The 23,911-nt window shown below is 30.7% G+C and overlaps 1 protein-coding gene across 4 annotated transcripts in view; it reads left to right on the top strand.

Annotated features, from left to right (window-relative positions):
* The window catches only part of LOC148618787 (uncharacterized), a 32,889-nt gene extending 9,337 nt beyond the window's left edge, over positions 1 to 23,552 (top strand). For all 4 annotated transcript variants that reach the window (XM_088577995.1, XM_088577993.1, XM_088577994.1 and 1 more), the window contains 12 exons: positions 395 to 600; positions 1,902 to 2,007; positions 2,669 to 2,842; positions 7,865 to 8,184; positions 9,279 to 9,384; positions 10,051 to 10,224; positions 10,804 to 10,912; positions 12,830 to 13,002; positions 13,727 to 13,906; positions 14,239 to 14,362; positions 16,142 to 16,261; positions 20,180 to 23,552. In XM_088577995.1, coding sequence (XP_088434121.1) covers positions 395 to 600; positions 1,902 to 2,007; positions 2,669 to 2,842; positions 7,865 to 8,184; positions 9,279 to 9,384; positions 10,051 to 10,224; positions 10,804 to 10,912; positions 12,830 to 13,002; positions 13,727 to 13,906; positions 14,239 to 14,362; positions 16,142 to 16,261; positions 20,180 to 20,310 — 1,923 coding nt within the window. In that variant the 3' untranslated portion in view covers positions 20,311 to 23,552. The remainder of the gene's footprint in view (positions 1 to 394; positions 601 to 1,901; positions 2,008 to 2,668; positions 2,843 to 7,864; positions 8,185 to 9,278; positions 9,385 to 10,050; positions 10,225 to 10,803; positions 10,913 to 12,829; positions 13,003 to 13,726; positions 13,907 to 14,238; positions 14,363 to 16,141; positions 16,262 to 20,179) is intronic.
* The last annotated feature ends 359 nt before the right edge of the window (positions 23,553 to 23,911 follow it).

Here is a 23,911-nt window from a genome sequence, read left to right as displayed (position 1 = left end):
GAATTATTTTTTAAAAACTTATCATCCCTTTACAGTTTTAATCAACTGTTTTATTTTTCTTGATAATTTATCAAAGCATTTAAAAAAAGAAGGGTAAACATTTCATTTTTGTTAAAGATGTTAAACCAGTAAAGATCCATGCTTGATATTACAGGTTAAATTGAGGTGTCCCTTCCTGTCAAACAGAAACCATTAACAAATAGAGTCTTGATTGAGAGTTAAATGAAAAAAAAATGACAATGGTAGAGATGTAGGCTGCAGTCTTCCTTACTTTTATCCCTTTATCTTTTCTACACAATATATATTATACATTATACAGTTCATATTTTAAGATTTGATATTATGTGATGAGATCATGTACATTCAGTGTTAAGTGTATATTACCTTGTTCAAGGCATTGACATTTCCATGTGGTAGACTGCATATAGAGGTTGACTGTTCAGTTTCTAAATCATGGGTGGAAATAGATGCTGTGAAAATTACAGGCACAAAAACAAGTGGAGTTACATCAACAAACAACACAGCATTTAATAGAAATGACACGATTGAACAATGGGTTTCTGCTGTAACCAACTACTCCTCACAGTATGATAACAAAAGGTATATATACTACATAAAAATATCAAAGAAACTAAACTTAGTCACTTAGTTAGTACAAATTGTCTTTTGTATTTTCTGATGGATAATTTCCTTACAGATGTATTTAAACATATGTCTAGTTTATTGTCTTAATTATTACGACCATAAGGTTTGTTCCTTGAGGTGTGAAAACTCTATTAAGCTCTCTCTGGCTTAATTACTATATATGTACTAATTTGAAGAAAGAGGTTGAGAACAGTACTAAGCACAGTTGAGGTGTAATAAATTTAATAAAAAATGTAACTAATATACCTCTGTGCAGGAGATTGGTCATTTCCTTGTAGAAGTTATTGCCCTTTTCTAAAGAAATATTGATTTTTTTTGGTTATTTCTTAACTGTTCTGTCATTATGGCTTCTTCTTCAGCTCACATAACTATGATATTAATATGTATTTAAAAAAAATACAAGTAGGAAGAATCTCTATTGATATTTCCTAATACTGTCTTCAAAGGACTTGAAAATTTCTGTTCTATTAAATCACTGTGTTAAATATTGATAATTTCTTATTTGGTATGAATGCAAAAGCAATAAAATATATGTACATGCATCTTCATGTTGTTTGTCTTTCTCTTGTTGAAAATCCCAGTCATAACCCTTTTTGACTAAGTTTATACTGTTTGCTCTTTTTATCATTTTGAATTATTACATATGACTAGTTTTGAAAATTTTTTAGAAAAATTATATATCTTTCTGTATGCTACGGTAATTGTTCATTTTTTTTCAAATTGAAAAAAAAACCTTTTACATTACATTTGAATTATTATGAATACCCTTATTTTAACACATGAAATCCTAAGATAGTTTTATTCACCAATCATGGACACTCTTGGGTAGAAACATTTAATTCAATGGTAACAATAATTGAAAAAAATGAGCAAATACCATTTTATCATGAAAGTTTCCAAAGCAAGTGTAGTCTGGGGAAGTATCTCTGTTCAAGTGTTGTTCCCCTTTATATATCATTACAACATTTGTTTGGGGTTACTATTGTTCATGTGGTAAAAGTCCTTGTGGTATTAGAATTTGTCAATCCTTGACTCCAAATTCCCAACAAATATAAACATGTTCATTGCAACCTTATGCTCATGTCCACAAAGAATACTTAAAACTACAAGAACTAACAAAAGTTTGACAAACCATGTAACCTTCAAGCTGTGTCAGACCTCTTTAACATGTACCATACATATTCACTGTAAGTATATTTTAAGTTTCCAAATCTATTTGATAAGCATGACATTCAGTGATTTTGGTTTTTGTGTAGTTGGCCTGCTACATGTGTGATAGGTCCACCAAAAGTATATCCTAGTTATGGTGATATCCCTGGAGCCTGGGCACCAAAAGTTAAAGATGGAAATCAATACTTAATGGTAATTTTAAGCATTAAATAAATTATGGTACTGGATCTTTAGCATCAAACCTGTATCAAATAAAGAAATAGTTTAAGTTTTTCCTGACAATATATTTACCATCTTTTGCATTTTATTGTAATAACCATAAGCACACATTTTGGACTTTGAATGTTGTGACATTTTCTTCTAAACTGAAATTGTTTTAGAGCAAATAGACATTGACAGTGACTGAAGGTATTGACTTAAAATAAGAATATATCAATAAGACTTAGGATTTGGATAAAATATGAGGCTTCAATGATGTATTTTTTTTTAATTCTCACCCAAACTTTCGAAACCTTATATCTCTAATGTAGACCTGTCTTTATACTGCAATCTTAATAATTTTTTATCAAGTTTAATTTTAATACAACAATTACTATTTAACACTTTCACCTTACTGGTAATCATGGTGATGCTAAATTGTTAATATAACAACAGTAGAGTAGGTGGAGCTTACCGTTATATACTGTCAGTGACTGTATCATCATTAAATATATTGTCTGTGCATTTATTTTTGCTCAAATACAATGATTACAGTTTAAAAAAATGATGCATTTGTTAATACATATTTTTGAATTTACAATAACTACTATTGGGTTTATTTAATTTTTGTTTCATATATTTATTTCTTTTACAGCTTGAATTTCCTGAGAAGTTATACATTACAGGAATACAAATTTATGAAACCTACCATGCAGGAGGTGTCAAATGTATCAAAGCAAAACAGCCTAATGGAAACTTGTTTACAGTGTGGACTAATTCCAGGGTGACAGATATCAAAAGTAGCCAGATACTTTCCCCATCATTTCAGGTTAGTGTTGTAAACACTGGCATCCTCCTGTGTTACATGGTTAAGAGCAGACAGAAGGTGATACATGCACATCAAAAACCCACAAAATATATACTGAAATATCGAATTTAGAAACAGTTACAGGCCGCATAGTTTAAGTTTGTCATTTGGTTTTTGAGATAAAAAAATTATATAGATTAGCTCTTTAGAGAGAGTTATTGGTCTTTATTTGGTTGATTTGAAAGGGAACAAGTTGTGTGCATTTCTTTTAAGATACTACCTAGGTAATAAGTCAGTTCACTTTATTTTATTAAAGTTATTATAGAGAATTATTGTACAGATAGCCGTGATTTACCGAATGTTCCCAGTGTAATTTTGTTTGGATAATTCACACTGTGAAATAAATTTGATAATTTCACTTTTGTGCTTTCTCCCGCCAAAACGTCATTCCACCATTCACTAAATTTTACATTTATGCTGAAAATAACAAAGAATAATGGAGACAATCTATATAATAAATAGGATAATCAATTATCATTAATTATCAAAATATGATCACTCGTGCCAAGAACGCTTGAAGATTTAACTTGTGCACGGAATAAGTTCAGCACTCATTAAATCTAGGCGTTCTTCGGCACTCGTGATCATATTTTGGTTATTCACTCTTTCCAATTAATTATTTTATTAGTAATTATTTTTATTTTGTCTCCTTTTGGATTTTTATGTTGAAGAACATTTTATGTACAATTCTGTGTTAGTCATTTTCATGATGCTAGGATTAAAACATTCTGGATCAGTGCATATTTTTTTGGCTGGATGCATTTAATAAGTTGTAAAAGCAAACTCACTCATGTTTGTTTATTTTGAAATGTGTAGTGTTTTATGATTATTTTGTCTTGTTCTGTGATGAATAATGTTATATAAATTAAATGCAAAAGTAATTAATTACAACCCAATTACTTGCCAAATTCTTCAATTAAATTACAATTACAATTATTCAAAATTAGTAAAGTAATTCATTAAATTACAGTTACTTAGTCAATGTAATTAATTACTTTTCAATTACATTTGATTCTTTTGATTTCCGCTAGAATCTTGGTACCCTTGATTACTCTTGGCTACATAATAAATAAGTAAAAACTCAAATACAACATTTATGCAGAAATCTGATAGTTACTATTTATAGTCAGACCAATTTCAAGATAAATTTCAAATGTCATCATTACATTTGATCATGTCATGAAATGTCTTGTCAGAAAGAGAAGTCTCTCTGACATTAAAACCTTTCTTGCAATAAAAAAACCGTCTTTCAATAGAAGCAGACAACGTAAGGGTACACAAGTAACTCATTGCTAATTTTGAACAGGCTGGGCATCTGCTCATTCATTCAAATATTCTTTTGTCTTAAGAACAGGATTATATTTATTATAATGTTGTGGGTATAGCTGAATCCCATTTAACTGATGCAAATAGTGTTTCCGTTGATGGATAAAAGTGGTTCGGGCATAACAGGAGAAATATTCATGTTCGAGCAAAATGTGGATCTGGAGGTGTCTGGCTTATGGTATGAGATAATATATGTGACCAGTTCTGCATTCATATAGTGGAGGACAGCACAGATGGTAGAATATGGATACGATTCAAAGAGAATTATGTGTTTCTTCATATGCTTAGTGTATCTAACACCAGAAAACCCTACCCCGTGCTATAAATATACACAAATTCTTAGAGACTCTAATGTCTCAAATTTACAGTATTCCAGATGGACGTATGTTTTACCTCTGTGGTGACTGGAATAGTCGATGTGCAGACTTCCAGGATTCTATCCAAGGTGTAGATACTCTTCCAAAGAGAAACGTAGTTGACTTTCAGCACAACTCCTATGGTGGCAGTTTCTGTTACTTCCTTATTGATGTAAACTGCTGTATAGTGAATGGGCGCAACATGTTGAACAATGACTATACATTTATTTCAACCCGAGGTTGTAACGTCGTATATTATTTTTTTGTTCCCTACGAGATGCTTGACTGTTTTACAGATTTTAGTGTCGCTAGAATATCCAATATTATCCAACGTATTGGTATAGCAGATAAACTTAATTTGAGAAGAATCGTGCCTGATCATTCTCTACTTACATGGAATGTACAACTAAATTTTGGACTACCTTGTCGAGAGACTGAATCGTGTGAAAAACCACTAAGAAAACCTGATATGACACTCGTAATTTACCACGTCGCTAAATGATGAGAACATTAAATCGGGTATAAACGAAATAATCGCTAATTTAGTGGACTCAGAAACTACACAAAATGCAGTCAATTGTAAGTTTGTGAATATCTTGAAAGATGAAATGTCCGAGAAGTTACCGCATAAAACTGTGCTACTCAAGGCGTCAAAAACAAAGCCAGGAAATGTCAAAAACCATGGTGGAATAACAAGTTAACTAATCTCTGGAATGCTGTATGCCATTTGGAAACAGATTGGATAAAGTGTGTCTCAAATAACCATAGAAAGGAGTTGTGTCATATATATGTTCAGACAAGGAAGTCATTCAACAAAATTGTAAATAGAGCTAAACGTCAATATTGGTATACAGTGCAGGAGGATCTGGTTAATTCTACTAGTAATCCCAAAAAAAATTTTTACGAAAAATTGGGAAAATCTGTGTAGGAAGTGAGTGGCAAAATAAAATTCCAATGGAAGTTAATTTAAATGATGGATCAATTAGTAGTGAAAAAAATGTAGTAATGAATGCAATGTTAAATCAAAATCTTAGTAATACACCATTTAATTGTAGATACTGACATATATCGTGATGAGTATTTAGATAGTGACATATATCGTGATGAGTATTTAGATAGTGACATATATCGTGATGAGTATTTAGATACAGACATATATCGTGATGAGTATTTACATAGTGTGATATATTGTGATGAGTATTTAGATACTGACATATATCGTGATGAGTATTTAGATAGTGACATATATTGTGATGAGTATTTAGATACTGACATATATTGTGATGAGTATTTAGATAGTGACATATATCGTGATGAGTATTTAGATAGTGACATATATCGTGATGAGTATTTAGATAGTGACATATATCGTGATGAGTATTTACATAGTGTGATATATTGTGATGAGTATTTAGATACTGACATATATTGTGATGAGTATTTAGATAGTGACATATATCGTGATGAGTATTTACATAGTGTGATATATTGTGATGAGTATTTAGATACTGACATATATCGTGATGCGTATTTAGATAGTGACATATATCGTGATGAGTATTTAGATAGTGTGATATATTGTGATGAGTATTTAGATACTGACATATATTGTGATGAGTATTTAGATAGTGACATATATCGTGATGAGTATTTAGATAGTGTGATATATTGTGATGAGTATTTAGATAGTGTAACTACTACTGAAAAAGTTTTTAATGTGTTAAAATGATCTAAAAAATGGTAAATCAACGGGTATGAAAATATTCAAGTGGAGCTTTATATAAATCCAACTGCGTTGAACGCTGTTACTCCTATATTTAACATCTGTTATGACTCTGGAAAAGTTCCTGTTATGTGGAGTAAAGGGGTTATAACGCCTATTCCAAAGTCATCGACCGCTGACCCTCGAGACCTGATGTCCTATATAGGAATAGCACTGTCTTCATATAAACTTTGTTGTGGGGCGTATTGAATGCTGGACTTACCCAAAAACTTATTGATCTTGACTTTATAATCAATGAGCAAAATGGCTTCAGAAAGAGCCAAAGTACTATCGACCATTTGAGTACCTGAACATCCATAATAGAGACAAAAAAATTGAAAAAGTTATCAGCTTATGTGGCTTTTATAGACTTGAAAAAAGTAGTTGGGTCAATAGAAATTTATTATTTACTACACTTGAATCTCTTGGTATAAGTTTGAAAATGTTAAATGCATTGTATTGCACCACAGAGCAATGAGGTTTTTTTATGGGAGTAGGAAAATACACCCCAAATTTGTCTCTGTAAAGTGATATGGGCTGGATGCCATGTGTAATTAAACAATGGTCATGCATTTTTAGAACATTGTCTAGATATACAAAGATGTTTAATAACAGGTTGGATAAGAAAGAGTTTTTATGGGCAAGTAATAGTAAAATAAAGGACTGGAATTTTAGAGTTCATAGTAAATTTAAAGAGCATGATATGTCATATTTGAGTAATACAGAATTTATTTTCGATAAGAATGTGATAAAAGATATCAAAAATATAACTTTTAATGTATACAAAGATAAATGGCATAATGATCTGAATTTAAATGATAGAAGTAAACTTCCAACATACAGGTTGTTTAAACAAGAATATGGCAAAGAACGTTACATGTATCTGAATATTAATATGCCTGGTAAACGTAGAAGTACATTCACTAAATTTAGATGTGGTGTTGCACCAATCAGAATTGAAACTGGTCGTTATGAGGGTGTCGATGTTATGACTAGATTATGTTTTAATGGTATGTGTGTTTTAAACAACTTAATTGAAGATGACAAACATGTTATACTTAATTGTCCTTTTTATTCACTTTTATGAACTGAGTTATACGACCAAGCAAGTTCTTATCCCGAGTTTTTAACTCTATCTGATGATGAAAAGTTTGTATATTTATTTACGTTTAAAACATGTAAAATAAACATATTTTATGGGGAAATAATATACTTCTTATTTTTAAAAAAGAAATTTGAAGAGAGGAAGATGATGTTTGATAAATTAAGGTTTTTTAGTGGTTGAAAAATATTTGGAATGTATGTAATATTTTTTAAAAGATTTTATACTGCAGCTAGCTACTTTCCTGGTTAGTCAGTTGAATATACAGGAATCACCTTGAAGAGCTTGGATTCTTGGTAATATTGCAACAAACAATTATTGAATAAATATTTGTTCTGTTTTTGGAAAAAATACTCCAGCTGTACTTTTTTGAAAACACAGTGTGTCTACAAATGCACCTGTTTTTCTTATCTGTGCAAATGCTTTTTTTTTTTCAGCAATTGACATTCCCATGCAATGAATTAAGGTTAGAGGTGGACTGTAGTGCATGTCAGTCATGGGTCGAGATTGATGCAGTAAAAATAATAGGCACAAAGACTCCTGGTGACATCTCCACCTCTAAGGTCCAACCAACCCTTACAAAGAACTACATTCCAGCAGGACCTCCAGTATACCCCCCTGCCACTAGAAATGATGTGTTGAGACCAAGGGAACCTCTGACAGGAACTTTGACAAATCCAGCAAGAACTGATTCCAATAAAATTGAACTGTTTGTTTCACGAGTCATCAATTTCTCTTCACAATATGACAGCTTTGGGTAAGCGCGATCAAGGTAAAGCTGTTAAGACTCAGATTTTTTAGAAATAAATGTATGTACCTGATAAGCTGTGGCAGATTTTTTTTTTTTGGGGGGGGGGACAAGTAATAGCCTAGTAACCTCCTTTTAACTGGAACCTCCCCTTTCCAAATATTTTGATAAGCACCTGATATGCATTCTACATCTAATTAAAATCAGACCTATCAATTGTTCCATCCAGTCACTGCATGTAGGATCTAACACTTCATTCTACTTTTTGTTCAGATTACCTTTTCAGAATCCTCAGTTTTTTTCCCTTTAGATAATGCTTTTGATTGGCTGCTCAAAAGGTCGTTTGAACAGAAAGTAGAATTTAGATCTTACATGAACTGACTGAATGGAATAATTGCTAGGTCTGATTTTATTAGATTGTATATTTACCCTGGGTACGTGTCCAGTGAAAAAAACTTCATGATGGCTTTTAGATATTTTTTGGGTAACTTTCTGTGTGGGACATAGCTGTGATAGTTATATTCATAAGTTTTATTTTTATTATAACTTAAAATAATGAATGGAGGAACTCATGGATTCCAATTATAAAGAGAAACAGAGTCTACTTTGAAAACAATTCTGATTTTTTTTTTATCTCAGAATGAGCCTCTTTTTAGAGTTTTCAACTTTTGAAATATGATAGTTATGCACTGACAAAAAAATCAGTTTCCCCATTCTTATAACTCAATTTGATAAATCATTTATATTTCCTGGTTTTGACTGGTACTAAGGGCTATAGAATGCTAAATGGACAAACAATTCTGCATAGAATCCATTAAATGTCACAATAAACTTTCCCCACAATCATTACTGGTATTTCAGAACAATACACAAGTCTTATATGATAGAACTAAACTTTCCCACAATCATTACTGGTATCTCAGAACGATACACAAGTCTTGTATGATAGATTTAAACTTTCCCACAATCATTACTGGTATTTCAGAACAATACACAAGTCTTGTATGATAGAACTAATCTTTCTCCAACCCAATGAAATCGTTTAAAGCTGATAGATCTGATTAAAAAAAAATTACAAAGTACAGTGTTTTCATTTTTTACAGCTGGGCAGCAGATTCTGTGATAGGTGAGCCAAAGGTCTTCCCTAGGTATGGTGATATAAATGGAGCTTGGGCATCAGAAGACCTTGATGACAAACAGTTTATAGAGGTAATGTTTCTAGGCCCTACAATAAAACTTTAGGGCATATAAAGCTGTGTTGATCCATCCGTCTGTCCATGTACATTGTAAATACAACTCCTCCATTACCATTCAATTGATTTTGATAAAATTAAGGACTCATGTAGATGGATATGATCTTAGTAACTGTAAAGGGACGTGATCCAACTAAATGATTTGACTGTTTTAATTTTACAGTTTTTGATATAATTTTACATAAAATGAATGCAACTTTCTCATATCTATGCTATGCTTCAAAATTCTTTAAGATACACATGTTTGTCTGTAGTCAGAGGGATATATCAATGGTAAAATGAGTCCATATTTGTTGAAAGGCAATGATGAACCTTAATGTACTGATCTGTTCTAATACATACATTATATCTCCATGTTTAAAGGAGTTTAACTGTTAAGTAGTATTTAGTTCTGATCACATAACTATATTTATGGTTCATACTATCATATGTTTTTAACCTGGTGTAATTACCAAATACATGTACTCTTATCCTTTAAAAAAGCTAAGGATGTGTCTTCAAGGTATAGTCTGTAAAAGCTTGTTTTCTGATTCTATAGAACATTTGTTTTTCTTTTGTCAAAGTATTTCAATAAAATACATGTATACTTTTTAACAAAGACTTTATGCTATCATACATTTAGGTTGAGTTTGCAGAGAAGATATTTATAGATAAAATTGATATATACGAGACTTACAACACATGTGGAGTTAAGAGGATCTTGGCAAAGCGTCCAAATTTTGAATGGTATACAGTTTGGGAAACACCTAGGGTGCAATGTCAAGAAGTCAGCAGGATTTTCTCACCTTCTTTTAAGGTACTTATTTCATTCCATCAAACCGTGGGCAAACCTGACCAATAGAAGTTCTCTTTGAAGTTCTGTCAAAACAATGTATACACAAGATGACATTCATGTAAAAATGGAGATAGAATATTAGATACATTTAGTTTATGCATAGATCTGATATTTTCATTCTCTCTAATTTTATTTCTGCAATTTCTGTTTTTAAAAATTGTTCAAGCCACATATGGGTGTGTGATCTATATCTACAAGTGGTTAGTTTTGACTTGTTTTATACATATGCACTATTTTCATCTTTTTTATGTTTGAAGTTTAATTTACATAATATTAATATTTATTTTATGAAAATAGGTTTTGTGACATCATGCAAGGAGAGTCAACACAGGGGTAAAATTATTGTTTAGTTGTTAAGAAACTTTATGAAGCATTGGGGAAATGGAATCATACTGAGTAAGGATTAAACATTCTGTGCAGTCTTCAAAATTTAACACTTATCAGATGTAGAGACATACTATTCAACTGCTGTCTGAGTTCTGTTCTTTATGTCACTAATTTTTCATGATACATATACATATATACATATCAATATTTCAGAAGCTAAACTTTCCTTGCAATACATTGAGGATAGAGATTGATTGTACTGTATCAGGCTCTTGGGTGGAAATTGATGCTATCAAATTAAGAGGGACCAAGTTCAAGTTTGGTATGTGATTAATTATTTATATTTTATAATACTAAATGTATTCTAAGAAGAAATGAACTATCAATGTATTCAACCTATCTCATTTCAGACTAGTTATTTTCAGTTTTAAGCTGACAATAACAAGTTTTTCTTAAAATTGGGAATTTTCGGATTTTAATATTTTCTTTCTGGCAATTTTTCACCTAATTGAAAAGTTCAAATATTTATTACTTGGGCTCATTACAAAGGTAAGACACTATATAATTGTATTTGAATATGCAAAAGCTTATTTGAAGTACGGTATTTGAAAAAAAAAAGCCAATTATAGATGAAATGGAAGGAAAAATGAAATTCTGAAAATTCCACTTTCTATGAAAAACTCATTATTGTCACATTGAAACTGAAAAATATGCCCTGAAATGAGAAGACATGTTGGATACATCGATAATTAAAACAATGGTACCCAACATGTCCATTGTACACTGTTTATATATTAATTATTAACATTTGGGTTCATGTTGATGCATTTGTTTTCATGGAGGTTAGGGGTGGCAATTTTCCACCTAACTTGACTTAGAAAAGTTCAAATATTTTTAACTTGTAGAGTCAAATTATTGTGACTTTTGACCAAAAAATTGAAAATCCCATTTTTCGCATTTTTTTAAAAATAAATTCTTACTATGAAAATCGCCAAAAAAGAACCCCAGAAGTATAAATTGTGATAATACTAAACAGAATATACCAAATAAGCCATTTTTTACTGAAGCATAAATACTCTATGGGTTTTGACATTGAAAAATATGTCAATTTAAGCAATTTTTCAGCAGGGTAGGGTATATTTTTTTGATTTTACCACAAAACCCTAAGTGTAACCGCAACTTGGTACTATTGTAAAGCTGAGACATTGGGCTATGAGATGATACCTACATTTGTTTAGTTTTCTTGCACATGCTATCATAGGAAGGCTAAGACGCTCAAACAATTAAGTCACAAAAATCTTGGCTTTTTGACCCAGTGGGGTACAAATATAGGCTTATATTGAAAAAGAATTCGATAATATTCTTTGGCAACAAATTGATTCAGTAATGGGAGGTATAAAGGTACCTAAAAATCACCATGAAGTTGATGAGTGGGGGGGTTGGGTGCACAGTGGACCCTCCCTGCCCATGGACTATAGTCAAGAAAAATCTTTATCAACTATATCATTATCAGGGTGACCATTTGTCTGCCATGTTGAGTTCTGTTTTCCTTAAGGAAATATTTATTTTCATTTTTATTTTGAGCAAAATATTCATATTTGAAAAAAATGTGCTTATCTTTACCTCTAAAAAGAAATAAATATTTACACTTTCAGACAATTTTCACATATTTAGATGTTTTTGCCAATTATTATGACAGCAGTTTTCTGGTTAATGACACAAACAGTTCATTTTTGTGTACAATTTTTACAATTGATAAAATATTATGTGAATGTATCTTAAATGTCTTTTCTCCAATTTTGGTTGAATGTCAACAAAACTTAAAATTTGGGTCTGTTTATCCATAAAACTTAATAATTACATTTAGTTTTAGGAAACTTCTAGTCTATTTGATTACAATTTTGTTTTTTATTACAAACTCAATTTTCTGAATATAGAGATCCTTACAAAAAATTATATCTATCTTAAAAATCCATTATGCTGAGAGGATTGAAAATAATGTTTTTATTATAAGCCAAGTCAATAAAGTAGAGGGTTTATTGGAATCGTCTGTATTTCATTGTAATTTTCTTCACCCTAACTGGATTGATTGACGTGGCATTATATAAATGGGACATACATTGTTTTTGGGTGCTGTCTGATATAAACTTCCTGTACAAGTGGGGATTTACTTTGCATGACAATGCATGTAACTTCATCTTATTCATGTTTTAATGACTTGGTTAACTTTTTTCTGTAGATATTGCTCCACCACAAACAGATATTGGTATTGACTTAAGGAAGATGGTCAACAATCCAATGTTTAGTGACATTAAATTTAATGTTAATAGAACAATCTACTATGCACACAAGATGATATTGTTTGCAAGGTCTACCTACTTTAGTTCTCAGTTTAACCAAGCTGTTAAAAAGGTAGGAAAATTAAAACTAAGAACAAATTATATATTGACAATGCCTTATTTGTATCAGGTCACCTTAATGAAGTTGTCACTTAACCAATATGAATGCAATGAGAATGCTTTCAGAACATTTCAAGTTCATTTTTGATATTTCATGTTCATCCCTGTGTTTTTCAAAGCATTTCAGACTAATTTGTTAACATTGTAAATTTAAGAATCATTTCGATGGTTGAAATTTTATGCATATTGAATGACCTTGTTTTACAGAATAAACAGGTTCTTCCACCCATACCCATTGGATCTCTTAGATTTCTTACACTTATTGAAATAATTAATGTCATTATATTAACCTTACAGCTTTTAAATACAGTGTGTATCTAGTATGATACATGTTCCAAACCATTCCATAACATATTTCTGAGTAATTAGGAGATCTGGATTAAGAAATAATTCATGTGAGGTATGGCCTTTATATTTAATTATTTTATTCTGAGAGTTATAAAATACAAAATTTTAAAGGCCATCCTGTGGGTAAATGAGTATAATACCATACCTAACATTAATTGTTTCTTTCTCATATGACAAAAAGACTTTCAGCATTTGAATTACCAAGGGTTGAGTTATTGAGTAATATATCATAGTAAGTCATAGTAGAATATTGTTTTTAAAACTATCCCTTGCATGGTACATAGTTAAGTGTAGATATTAATTGTGTTCATTTTTTTATGTATAACCAGCAATCTGGAGGAGGTGTCCATGGCTCACAGACCCAAGTCATACCATCAGCCCCTCCTATGGATACCAAACCTGAGGCTACAGCACTCTATCTGCCATCATATGATTCAGTAGTCAACCCACAACCTATAATGCCAATTGGCCCTGTGCCTGACCCAGCTTTCTACAACCAGAAATCACAGGTTAGTTTTCAGAAAATGAATGCTTTGATTTACAACTTAAGAATAAAGATTTTTGGTGGTAATTTTAGTATAGTGGTAAGTTCAGTTCAGTGGTATTTTTTTTATATCTCTATGTGTAATATGTCTCAATTGAGAAGAAAAATAGCTTTTAAGATCCTTGCAGCATAACACTATGGCACATTAATGGATACTATCATACAAAACTGCTATTAAATGTATTCTATTTTACTGATAAATAATTTGCATTTAATTAATATTTGCTATTTAGTAATTTTGATTGAATATGTATATGCAAATTGACCAAATACTAATTGATACATGTATATTATAAGGACCAACCAGTTATAGAGATAAATGATGTGACACCTACAGCTTTCCTTATGGTGTTGTTTTATCTGTACAGTAATGACTTACCAGCATCTTGTCTACCACAGGCTCTACCTGGTGTCTGGAGAGGTTTGTATTAGATTGATTAATAATTAAGTACCATTCTTTCTAAGAGTGAGGCAATGGGTGGCATGTCATTATTCTCAATGTGGTCTTTTTTGCCTCAGATATATACAATACATCTGGAAAACAACCAAAAAGGTAAAGGGAAAAAGTGCGGAAAAATGTTCCTGCTATTTTTCCATAGTGTATTTTATTTAAATTCAACCTATCAATATCTTAAAAAGGCAAACTTTACAAACACTTAATTGCTTATTTCTGAGGTTATTAAAGGTATAAGAACTTAGAAAATACAATAAAACTCTGTGATTTTTCCCTGCTGTGCAACACTGTATTCACACTTTGTCTGGTTTTTACACAGAGAATTACTTAATCATTGTATATATTTTTAATAGGCCTTGTCAAATTTAATTTTAATTCTTTATTTGGAGCAAGTATTTTTCGTTTATTTTTTTCAAAACTAAGGTTTTTAGGAATTTTTACCAAGGTAGTGTTTTTGTTCTGTTCATTAGAATAAATTTTGATCTAAAGGGGAAAATTGATACATATGTTTCAGTTTTTTTCAAGCTTTATTTTATAGCTTACAACTTTTCTTTTTCTCTTTTCTGTTTTGTTTCATACTTACTTGTGTATTAAATTCAGTTGCAGGAAAAAACTTATTTGAGTTTAGCATTGTTTTAAAGAGGAACTTTGCAGTTTTTATCTATCATATCTTTTCATATTTAAACACACAGGAAATGCTTACTTTTATGAAAGCAGTTGGTGCACAGTGTACCATTACACATGGTAACATTTTTTTGTATTTAAAAGAAAATATGAAATTATTTAATTTCGAAGAAATATCATACCAAAAAGATATTCAATGTCTTTACACTGTTTGAACCTAGGCTCCTGAAAAGGTCAAAAGTGCTGGTCACTGACCGACAAATTTTGGTAATGACTAAGGACCATTTTCGGACTAAAAAAATTGTCAACTCCGTATAAATTACAGTCAGCATGGTTATATAAGTGTCTATATACCTGTCTTCATGTCTCCTAATTGTTTATTGGAAACTGATTGACAGGTGTGCATTTCAATATTAGCCAATGTGCAGCCAGCTGTGACTTCGATTTACCTGCAAAGGATTAGATGATTGCATAATTAAATTGATGGTACACATAAAGCACCATTGTGTATACCAATGGATTGAAGTGACTTTGAGAATTTTTCATACATTTTTTACTTGATTTATGAAAAAGATTTACCAAGAAATTTACACACAACATCATTTTCATCTGTCAGTGGTAATGAAAGCATGTGGTGCTGAAACTATGAATCAGTTGGAGTTTGTAATTATTAATTTATCAATATCATTCTTTTAACACAGATAACAACCCATTTAATCAATATACAAAATGTATACACAATTTTCTTTTATTTATCAACATTTTTCATCACACAAAACTTTTCAGCTTCCAAGAGATACAATGTTTACTTGTTAGAACTTCCTTGTGTGGTCGAAACAGACCTCATTCACTCTTCAGATATTTTGTAACAGACATAGTATATGATGGAATAACACAATTCCAATATTTATCATTAAATAGCTACTAAAAAGTTTTTTTTCCAGTTCAGTGTCAATCTGAGCCTGTAAAGGACAGACACAACATTTAGTCTGCTAAAAGTTTGATAAAATGACCGACATGGGCTGTCAAAATTTCCGGAGCCTTGGACGTAACTTTTCATTTTTTCATTCTATGTTTGAAATTTATCTGTAAAACTTTACGGGTTTCTTCTTTCTTTACTAGCTGCTCATAAATTTGGTATAGAGGACCTGAAGAATCTAACGTTACTAAAGCTCAACCAATCACTGCATGTCAACAATGTTATAGAGATATACCAGGAGGTGATTTCTAACCAGCCAATAGGTATGGATTGATCACTGTATTGTAGTAGACAGTACATCATCATAAGATAAAGCTAAGAACAACTCTAGTCTCCTATCAATTTAGTTAAGCAAACCAAGGGAACCTAGATAGGGTGATTATCAAAAAGGAACATAATCATATCTGCCAACTTAAACGATTTAAGTGTGTTTTCATGATTTTGACCCTTTATCCCGCGAACACGATTTTGTAAGTCTAATTTTTCCCAAAACCTGATTTTGTCAAAATTACTCAGAAAACCCCAAATTCAACCCTCTAAATTTTTGTTTCAATCTCATTTCTTTGATAAGAAGAGCCATAAATCTGACAAAAGGTGTTAATTGCTGTCTGAACAGTTAAGGGTATGTTTTATGATAGGTAAATGATCTCCATGAAGCAATCAGCTGACCAGTTATCCATGATGACTGACTATTAGTAAATGAATCCTGATTGGATCTACCATTATTTTATGAGCAGCCAATCATTTTCTAAAAACAAATACTGTCAATTTAACTGGTCTAAATGTAGAACCATGTATGTAAACACATTATGATATTACCATTGTTTATACAAAATAAGTTACCTCCCTTATATTTTTTGGCATTCTATGTAATTTCAACAGTACAGGATATTTACCAAAATTGTTTTTTGTAATAGTTATAAGAAATTGGCAGAAACATTCTTGAATATTTGTTACATTTTGTTATATATTTCATCTTAATTATACTACTAATGTGCTGTTATGGAAGGATTACAGTAAACTAGGATCAAACCCCGAAGTAGTTAAAGAATACTGTACACTGAACACTGACCCTCTTCTAAATGACTTTAATTTCTCATACTTCTTAAAAAATAAATCCAAAGAAAATTTATATATTCAATCCCAAGAAGTATTTGGGATGCATCCCCCTTGACTATCCCACAGTCAAATATATAGACAAAAAATAATGGCACAGAGATGTTTGAAATTGTCTTTTCTAACAGGGTTCTATTCAAGAACGTTCCTACCAATAACTTATAACTATTGGACATGCATAGACTGCTCTGCAATCTATTGGCAACTCTGACAGGTTAACTACAGTATATTATAAAATTCAATTTACAATCAACACAGAGTTAGAAATGTATAGTTACTAAATTGACTCTTATTATATCAAATGCATGAAAATTACATACATTTGTGGCAAAAAACTGAGGCACAGAAATAATGGTTGTCTTGAAAAAAAGAGGGATGGTCAGAATCATCTATGCCCCATGTGCCTGTGGCTGAACATATTTCCATTTTTGCATGTTATATGACTTTAATATTCCACAATGCTTTTATCATTGCTTTATGTAAGATTGATAATTACTATCTACTTTAATTTACTGATAAATTGAGCCTTTATTGTACTGTTTTTAATTTATGGTACGATATTACCCATTACCATCAAATGAAATCCTTCCTTATACTTAGTTTTATTACTGTGCAGTAATGGTTGGTTCATACCATAAAATTGTGAATCATCAATTAATCATGAGTGAGTGAAGTAGTCGTTATTGCCCATTATGACAAAATGTAGGTTGAATAAAGTTAGTTACGATTATTTTGGGCTAAAGACATTTTCTTTTAATAAGCAGTTAGTTATATTTTAATTTCACATTGTAAATTGAAGATAACTTAAGCTTTTCAAGTTTTGTTATCTGTGCAACCTAGTGTCAGCTCTTATTCTATTACATTTGCATTCAGGAATTTTGAATATGACTAAAAGATTGTTTTCATCTATATGCTATTAAATGGGAATACTGGAATTGAAAAAAAAACTCTCTTTGTGAATCACCGTTTTTTTCACTGCTAATCATGCTCATTCTCCACTTAATGTAATTAAAGAAAATCATTAATTTAGATAAACTGTATATGTGGTGATATATAGAGTGACCCATATTTAAGATCATTGTGCAAATGTGAGTAAGTTCATAGTAGCTATTTCCATATACTGAAGTTTCAGCAATGTAATTTGTGTCAACAAAGCGTATGTATTTTCTCCTATATAGGACTTTACCTATACTAAGTTGCCATGATAGGTTTGAGGTTGTTAATTAAACTTAATTTGTTGCAATTCGGCGGGTGTTTCTAGAAAAGCAGAGGACGCTTACCCTACCGGTGCACCTGGTCCATGCTCCCAGTTTTTAGTGGAGTCCGAGTTGCTCATTTACTTTTGTTACTTTGTATGTATGATTTTAGTTACTTTATGTTCTTTGTTGTGTATGCCTGTTTTCCATGTCTGGTCTTTGTCCCTGGATTGCATTCTTTTGATTACCACTATAACCTTGGTTCCCTTGATTACTCTTGCATTAGCCTGATATGAAGTGGATGGTAAATTTTTTGTACACCATGTGTACATGATGCATTAGATACCCTTTTTTATGCCTGAGAAATCAAGTGTTGCAAGAGAAAGTCATGATAAATCAATTGTATCTGTTTGATTAGAAAGTATAGATATGTATGATATCAACAGAAAATTTACAGGGACACCAAACTATATAGAGGAAGTCTGAAGTGAAATAAAACTATTAACATTTAGTGAAAAAATATATATCTATATATATGTTGTTTGCCATTTTCTTTTGAGCAGAAAAATGCTGAACTGAAGGTGTTTTTAATATTCCTGTAGTTCAATTTCATCTAAAAATTATCTTGATTTATTATTTCATTTTTATTACTTCACTGTGAAGTCAGCCTCATATCTTGACCTACACTTAGAAATCGATGGGAAAGGAAAACTATTGACCAAACTTTACGACAAACGTGATGATTTTTCATTCAGAATTGTTAAACTTCCTTTCATCTGTGGCAACATCCTTTCAGCAGCTGCGTATTGAGTATTCATATCACAACTCATACGTTATGCCAGAGCTTGCCGAAACTACGCAGACTTTTTTTTATCGCGCTAGAACTCTAACAAATAGGCTTCTGGAACAGGCCTATGTTGCTACAAGATTGAAGTCATCACTACAAAAGTTTTATGGCCGTCATCATGAACTTGTGGATTGTTATGGTGTATTCATCTGCACCTTGATAACTGATTTATTCAACGGGTCATAGTTTTCCTTTCCTCGTTTGTCTACCCCGTACTTGACTTTTTATGAGCAAATCGGCGGGTGCGTCTAGAAAAGCAGATGACGCTTACCCTACCGGTGCACCTTGTCCTGTGCTCCCAGTTTTTAGTGGAGTCCGAGTTGCTCATTTGCTTTTGTTAATTTATATGTATGATTTTAGTTACTTTATGTTCTTTGTCGTGTATGTCTGATCTTTGTCCCTGGATTACATTCTTTTGATTACCGCTATAACCTTGCTTCCCTTGATTACTCTCATCTAAATTTTTATGCATCTAATATAATGCATCATACAAACATGAAAACCCTTATAGATAATAAAAATGTTAATGATCCCTTTTTTAAATAATAAAAGCAAATATATTTCACTATGACATTGCTTGACAAAATCACAAACATTGAGTGTTGGTTATAGATTTGAAATTTTCAGTCTCTAGAACTAGCCAAAATGGTTTGTAGGAAGAGTATGTATATAACTCCGTATACATACATACATGCTTCTAGGGAATGGCTCTTAGCCCAATATTCATAGCACTGAACAGAAACTTCAGAAAATACAAAGATGACAATTGTTCTAGTTTGCTAAACCGGACCTCTTCTGGGTTATGTTTAAAAGCGGCCATAAATAAAAATGATTTCGTCATCAAAAAAGATAGTTTGTATAAAAGTGGATTTATGTTCTTTAAAATTAAATGAAAATAAAATGCAATTTACTGGCCTTACTAGGGGTCAAACCTGAGATGTCAGTTCTATTGCAAAATTATAAAAAAAAAACATTTCAATGGCAGATGGCATAATTATTCTATTGTATGTCTTTTGTTTCAGATCACATAAAAGGTTTGTGTGAACAGTTTATGCAGAACAACATGGCTGAAGTAGTCCGACACAAGTCATTTATAGGGCTTCCTAAACATCTGCTGACTGAACTCACCCAGATGATGGTTCTACCCAAATAGTTAAACACCTGCTGACAGAACTCACCCAGATGATGGGTCTACCCAAATAGTTAAACACCTGCCGACTGAACTTACCCTGATGATGATTCTACCCAAACAGTTAAACACCTGCTGACTGAAGTCACCCAGATGATTTTTCTTCCTAAATAGTTAAATACCTGTTTACTGAACTCACCCAAATGATGGTTCAACCCAAATAGTAATTATAGAATAGGGTATTTGGACAGTGATTTAGTTAAAATAGAATAGGCTCTTTTGCACTTATTTTTGAGTAAACTCGGTACTTCTTGGAGGAAAATGCTAAATCTTCTCCAACAATACTATGATCATATTAATTCATAATCTTAATTTGACAAAACTACAAATAATGAAATAAAAAATATATAACAAAAATTAAGAATTAGCAATCTCTAAGCTATCAAGGACTAAAACTTTTCTACAGAAGAAAAGATTAAGTGGTAACATTGACTTACAGAAAGGTACACACATCTCTTTCGCAATAGTTTTACTTGTACTTGTACAATAGAGACCTTCCATGCTTATTTTCTAAGCAGGTTCAGTCAATACTCCCAAGAGGTTGGTGCAATACTTTCAAACAAGTATTTTGTGAAAAAATTTTGTGTTTTTATGTTACATTATATATTTATTCTCAATTTGTGCCAAAGAAAAAAAAACATCTTCCAACTGTTATTTTATTATATAATGTTTTTGTAACATTATTTTTTGCTGTATAAGATTATTTCTGATTTTTTATGAATGGAATTTTTAAAATAAAATTATTGCTATATTTATACAATTATTGCTATTATTTAATGTCTCAGTTGTATATATACAATAAAATTTATATTGAAAGTTCAGAGTTCATATATTAGTTAGATGAATTTATTATAATGTTCACGTTTTAAATGAAATGACAACTATACTTGAATATACTGATTTTAAAATGAATCAAAGATTCTGAAGTTCTATTGCAATACTTATAAGTGACTAAAGACTATATATCATATTGTGTTTGAATCAAATTATTTATTTATTCTGCAATCAATATCCTTTTTTTTCTTCTGTGTTCATGTAAATTCTTGTATAAAACAAATCTGTGATATTATTTTGCCCAAATATCTATATTCTTTTTGTGTTCAAGTATTTTTCTGTATGAAGCAAATCTGTGATATTATTTTGTCCATATATGCATTCTTTTTTTTTCTTCTGTGTTGAAGTATATTTTTGTATGAAACAGTGTATGATATTATTTTGTCCATATATCTATTCCTTTTTCTTCTGTATGTTTAACTATATTTCTGTATGAAGCATATCAGTGATATTATATATTCCATATTCTTTTTTCTTCTGTGTTTAAGTATATTTGTGTGTAAAGCACATCTTTTTCAACTATGTTCAAGTAAATTTCTGTATTTAGCTCACCAATGTCAATATTTATTTACTTACTTTTTGTAAAATTTGATAAAGTGCTCACTTGTCTTTCTTTATTATAATACAATCCTGAAGGTACATGTCACTGTCGGACTCAAAAAGGCGGTTAAACATGAAAAAAAACAATTGTAAAATAAAGTGCTGTGATATTGGAGTGAAGAGAAATAACAGAAAATAAAATAAAAGTGCAGGACAATTTTACAATGTATTTCTGTGAACTTTGAAATGATTAATTTTTTTTTCTATCATTCTTGATCTTGCACTACCAATTATAAAGAGATTGTTTCCGCAGTGCCTGTAATGTAATTCCAAAATACAAGTTTTTTTTTTATATATTGGTTTTGTATGGCATGTCTGATTCCTGTATAGATCTATAGGTATGACGATGAACATATTGTGTCATTCCAACTGGATTTATGGAATTTTGAAATGGCAGAGATCACAGTAGTCTTTTCATATAGTTGTAAATTACTAATCGCCATAGTGATCATATGATTTACTGTCTAGAAAATAAAATGATGTTTTAGCTAATATGTATGAATATTTAACGTCTTGAATTTAATTAAAAAAAGATGCATGTAATAAGTTTATAAATCTCATTGCTGGTATTGGTTTTGTTTTGTTTTTTTGTATTAGTATGAATAGCTTTCTATGATCTACAACTATGACAATACTCTTACCTATATTGATTGACCACATGAGTACATGCATACTGCATATAGTGGGTACAACAAGCATGTGGTCAAGATACACCTTGATTATTTGGAACGTTTAAAGATTTAGTTTTCTTGTTGTAAGTGAACCAAGCAACATTGAAGAACTGATAGTTTTATTTATAACGTCTTTCTTTTTTCTTGAATTTAATGTAGAAATCAAATGCAAATAGTAGATATTAAGTTAAGATTTTCAACATGCCAGTTTTAGCAAGCATGTTAAAATCGTAATTTAAGTATAGAGAGTGGAGAAATAGTACACATCAAGAAAAGACTGAAGGAGAATTGGTTTTTCCCATGAAATCTGAACAAAGATTTTAAATGGGAGGAAATCTCTCTCTGAAATTAAATCGGCACCTGGAGGTAAAAAAATATATGAAATTATAATCACTGGTTTAGAATGAAAGAAAACATTTTATTATATTTTACTTTTTATTTCACAACTTTATATTGATAATTTGGGTAAATTCTGAAATGTTTGCATGCATCAATTAATGCATTGACTTCAGGTGTAAGTGGAATTCAAGTTTTCAGTCAAGAATTTCTTATTGATTTTTTTAAAACTGAAAATGCAAGATTTACTATTATGAAAATGCACATAAAAGAAGTAAACAATGTTTAATTTTTAATACGGTGTAATTTTATTAAATGGTATATCTGCATAATTCTAGTCCGGTTCAGTTTGTGGAGGTTGTACTGTATTTGCCCTTTTTGTGTATAAGTGGTTCATTTCATGTCTTTATATTTTCTCTTATACTTGTTCTGTCCATGATGATTTTTTTTATTGAAAATATGTTTATTAAAATACGTAATGTTCTGTTCGGATTTACAAAATTACAATGAAAAATTTCTTAATTGTTTACCTGTTATTTATTAACAGTACAATTTGACGTTGTGCTTGTTTTTTTTAAATTTTATTTTGAGCTTTATTATATTCACTTGTAAGTGTTCATGCAAAAAAAATCATAAATTCTTATGCCCTTTTCAATATTTTTATTTTTTCAACCTGATTGTGAATACCATAAACTTTAGCATATAGACTGATACGTTGAGTGATTTGAATGCTTTTGGTGATTGCAAAAAAAAAAAAAAAAAGAATTACTTCATTGTTTGATACTTTGTGGGTTATTTAATAAAAAAAATTGTAAAAAAGATTCTACAATTCTAGAATTTCCCAATATAAAGTCAGGTTGAAATACAAACTTTAATTTTACTTTTTTTCTATTAAACTTGTTATTGTTATTATCTAATAAACATATGTATTTAGAACATGCATTATATATGTCAATTAATGTATTAATTAATTATAACTTATTTGATATTTTTGATCAGTAGGCACTTTTTTCTCATGATTTATTATTCTGTGCAGTGAATATATTTAACTGTTTATTTTTGAAGCCATATATTCTTGATTATTAAATTCAGTGGTTAATATCTAGTAACCGATACTAATTGTT

The sequence above is a fragment of the Perna viridis genome, chromosome 4 (assembly GCF_037379345.1).
Source record: "Perna viridis isolate PV_CMFRI_1.1 ecotype Kerala chromosome 4, ASM3737934v1, whole genome shotgun sequence".
NCBI lineage: Eukaryota > Metazoa > Mollusca > Bivalvia > Mytilida > Mytilidae > Perna > Perna viridis.
Note: the sequence above shows the minus strand (reverse complement) of the source record. Positions and strands in the feature narration are given on the sequence as shown.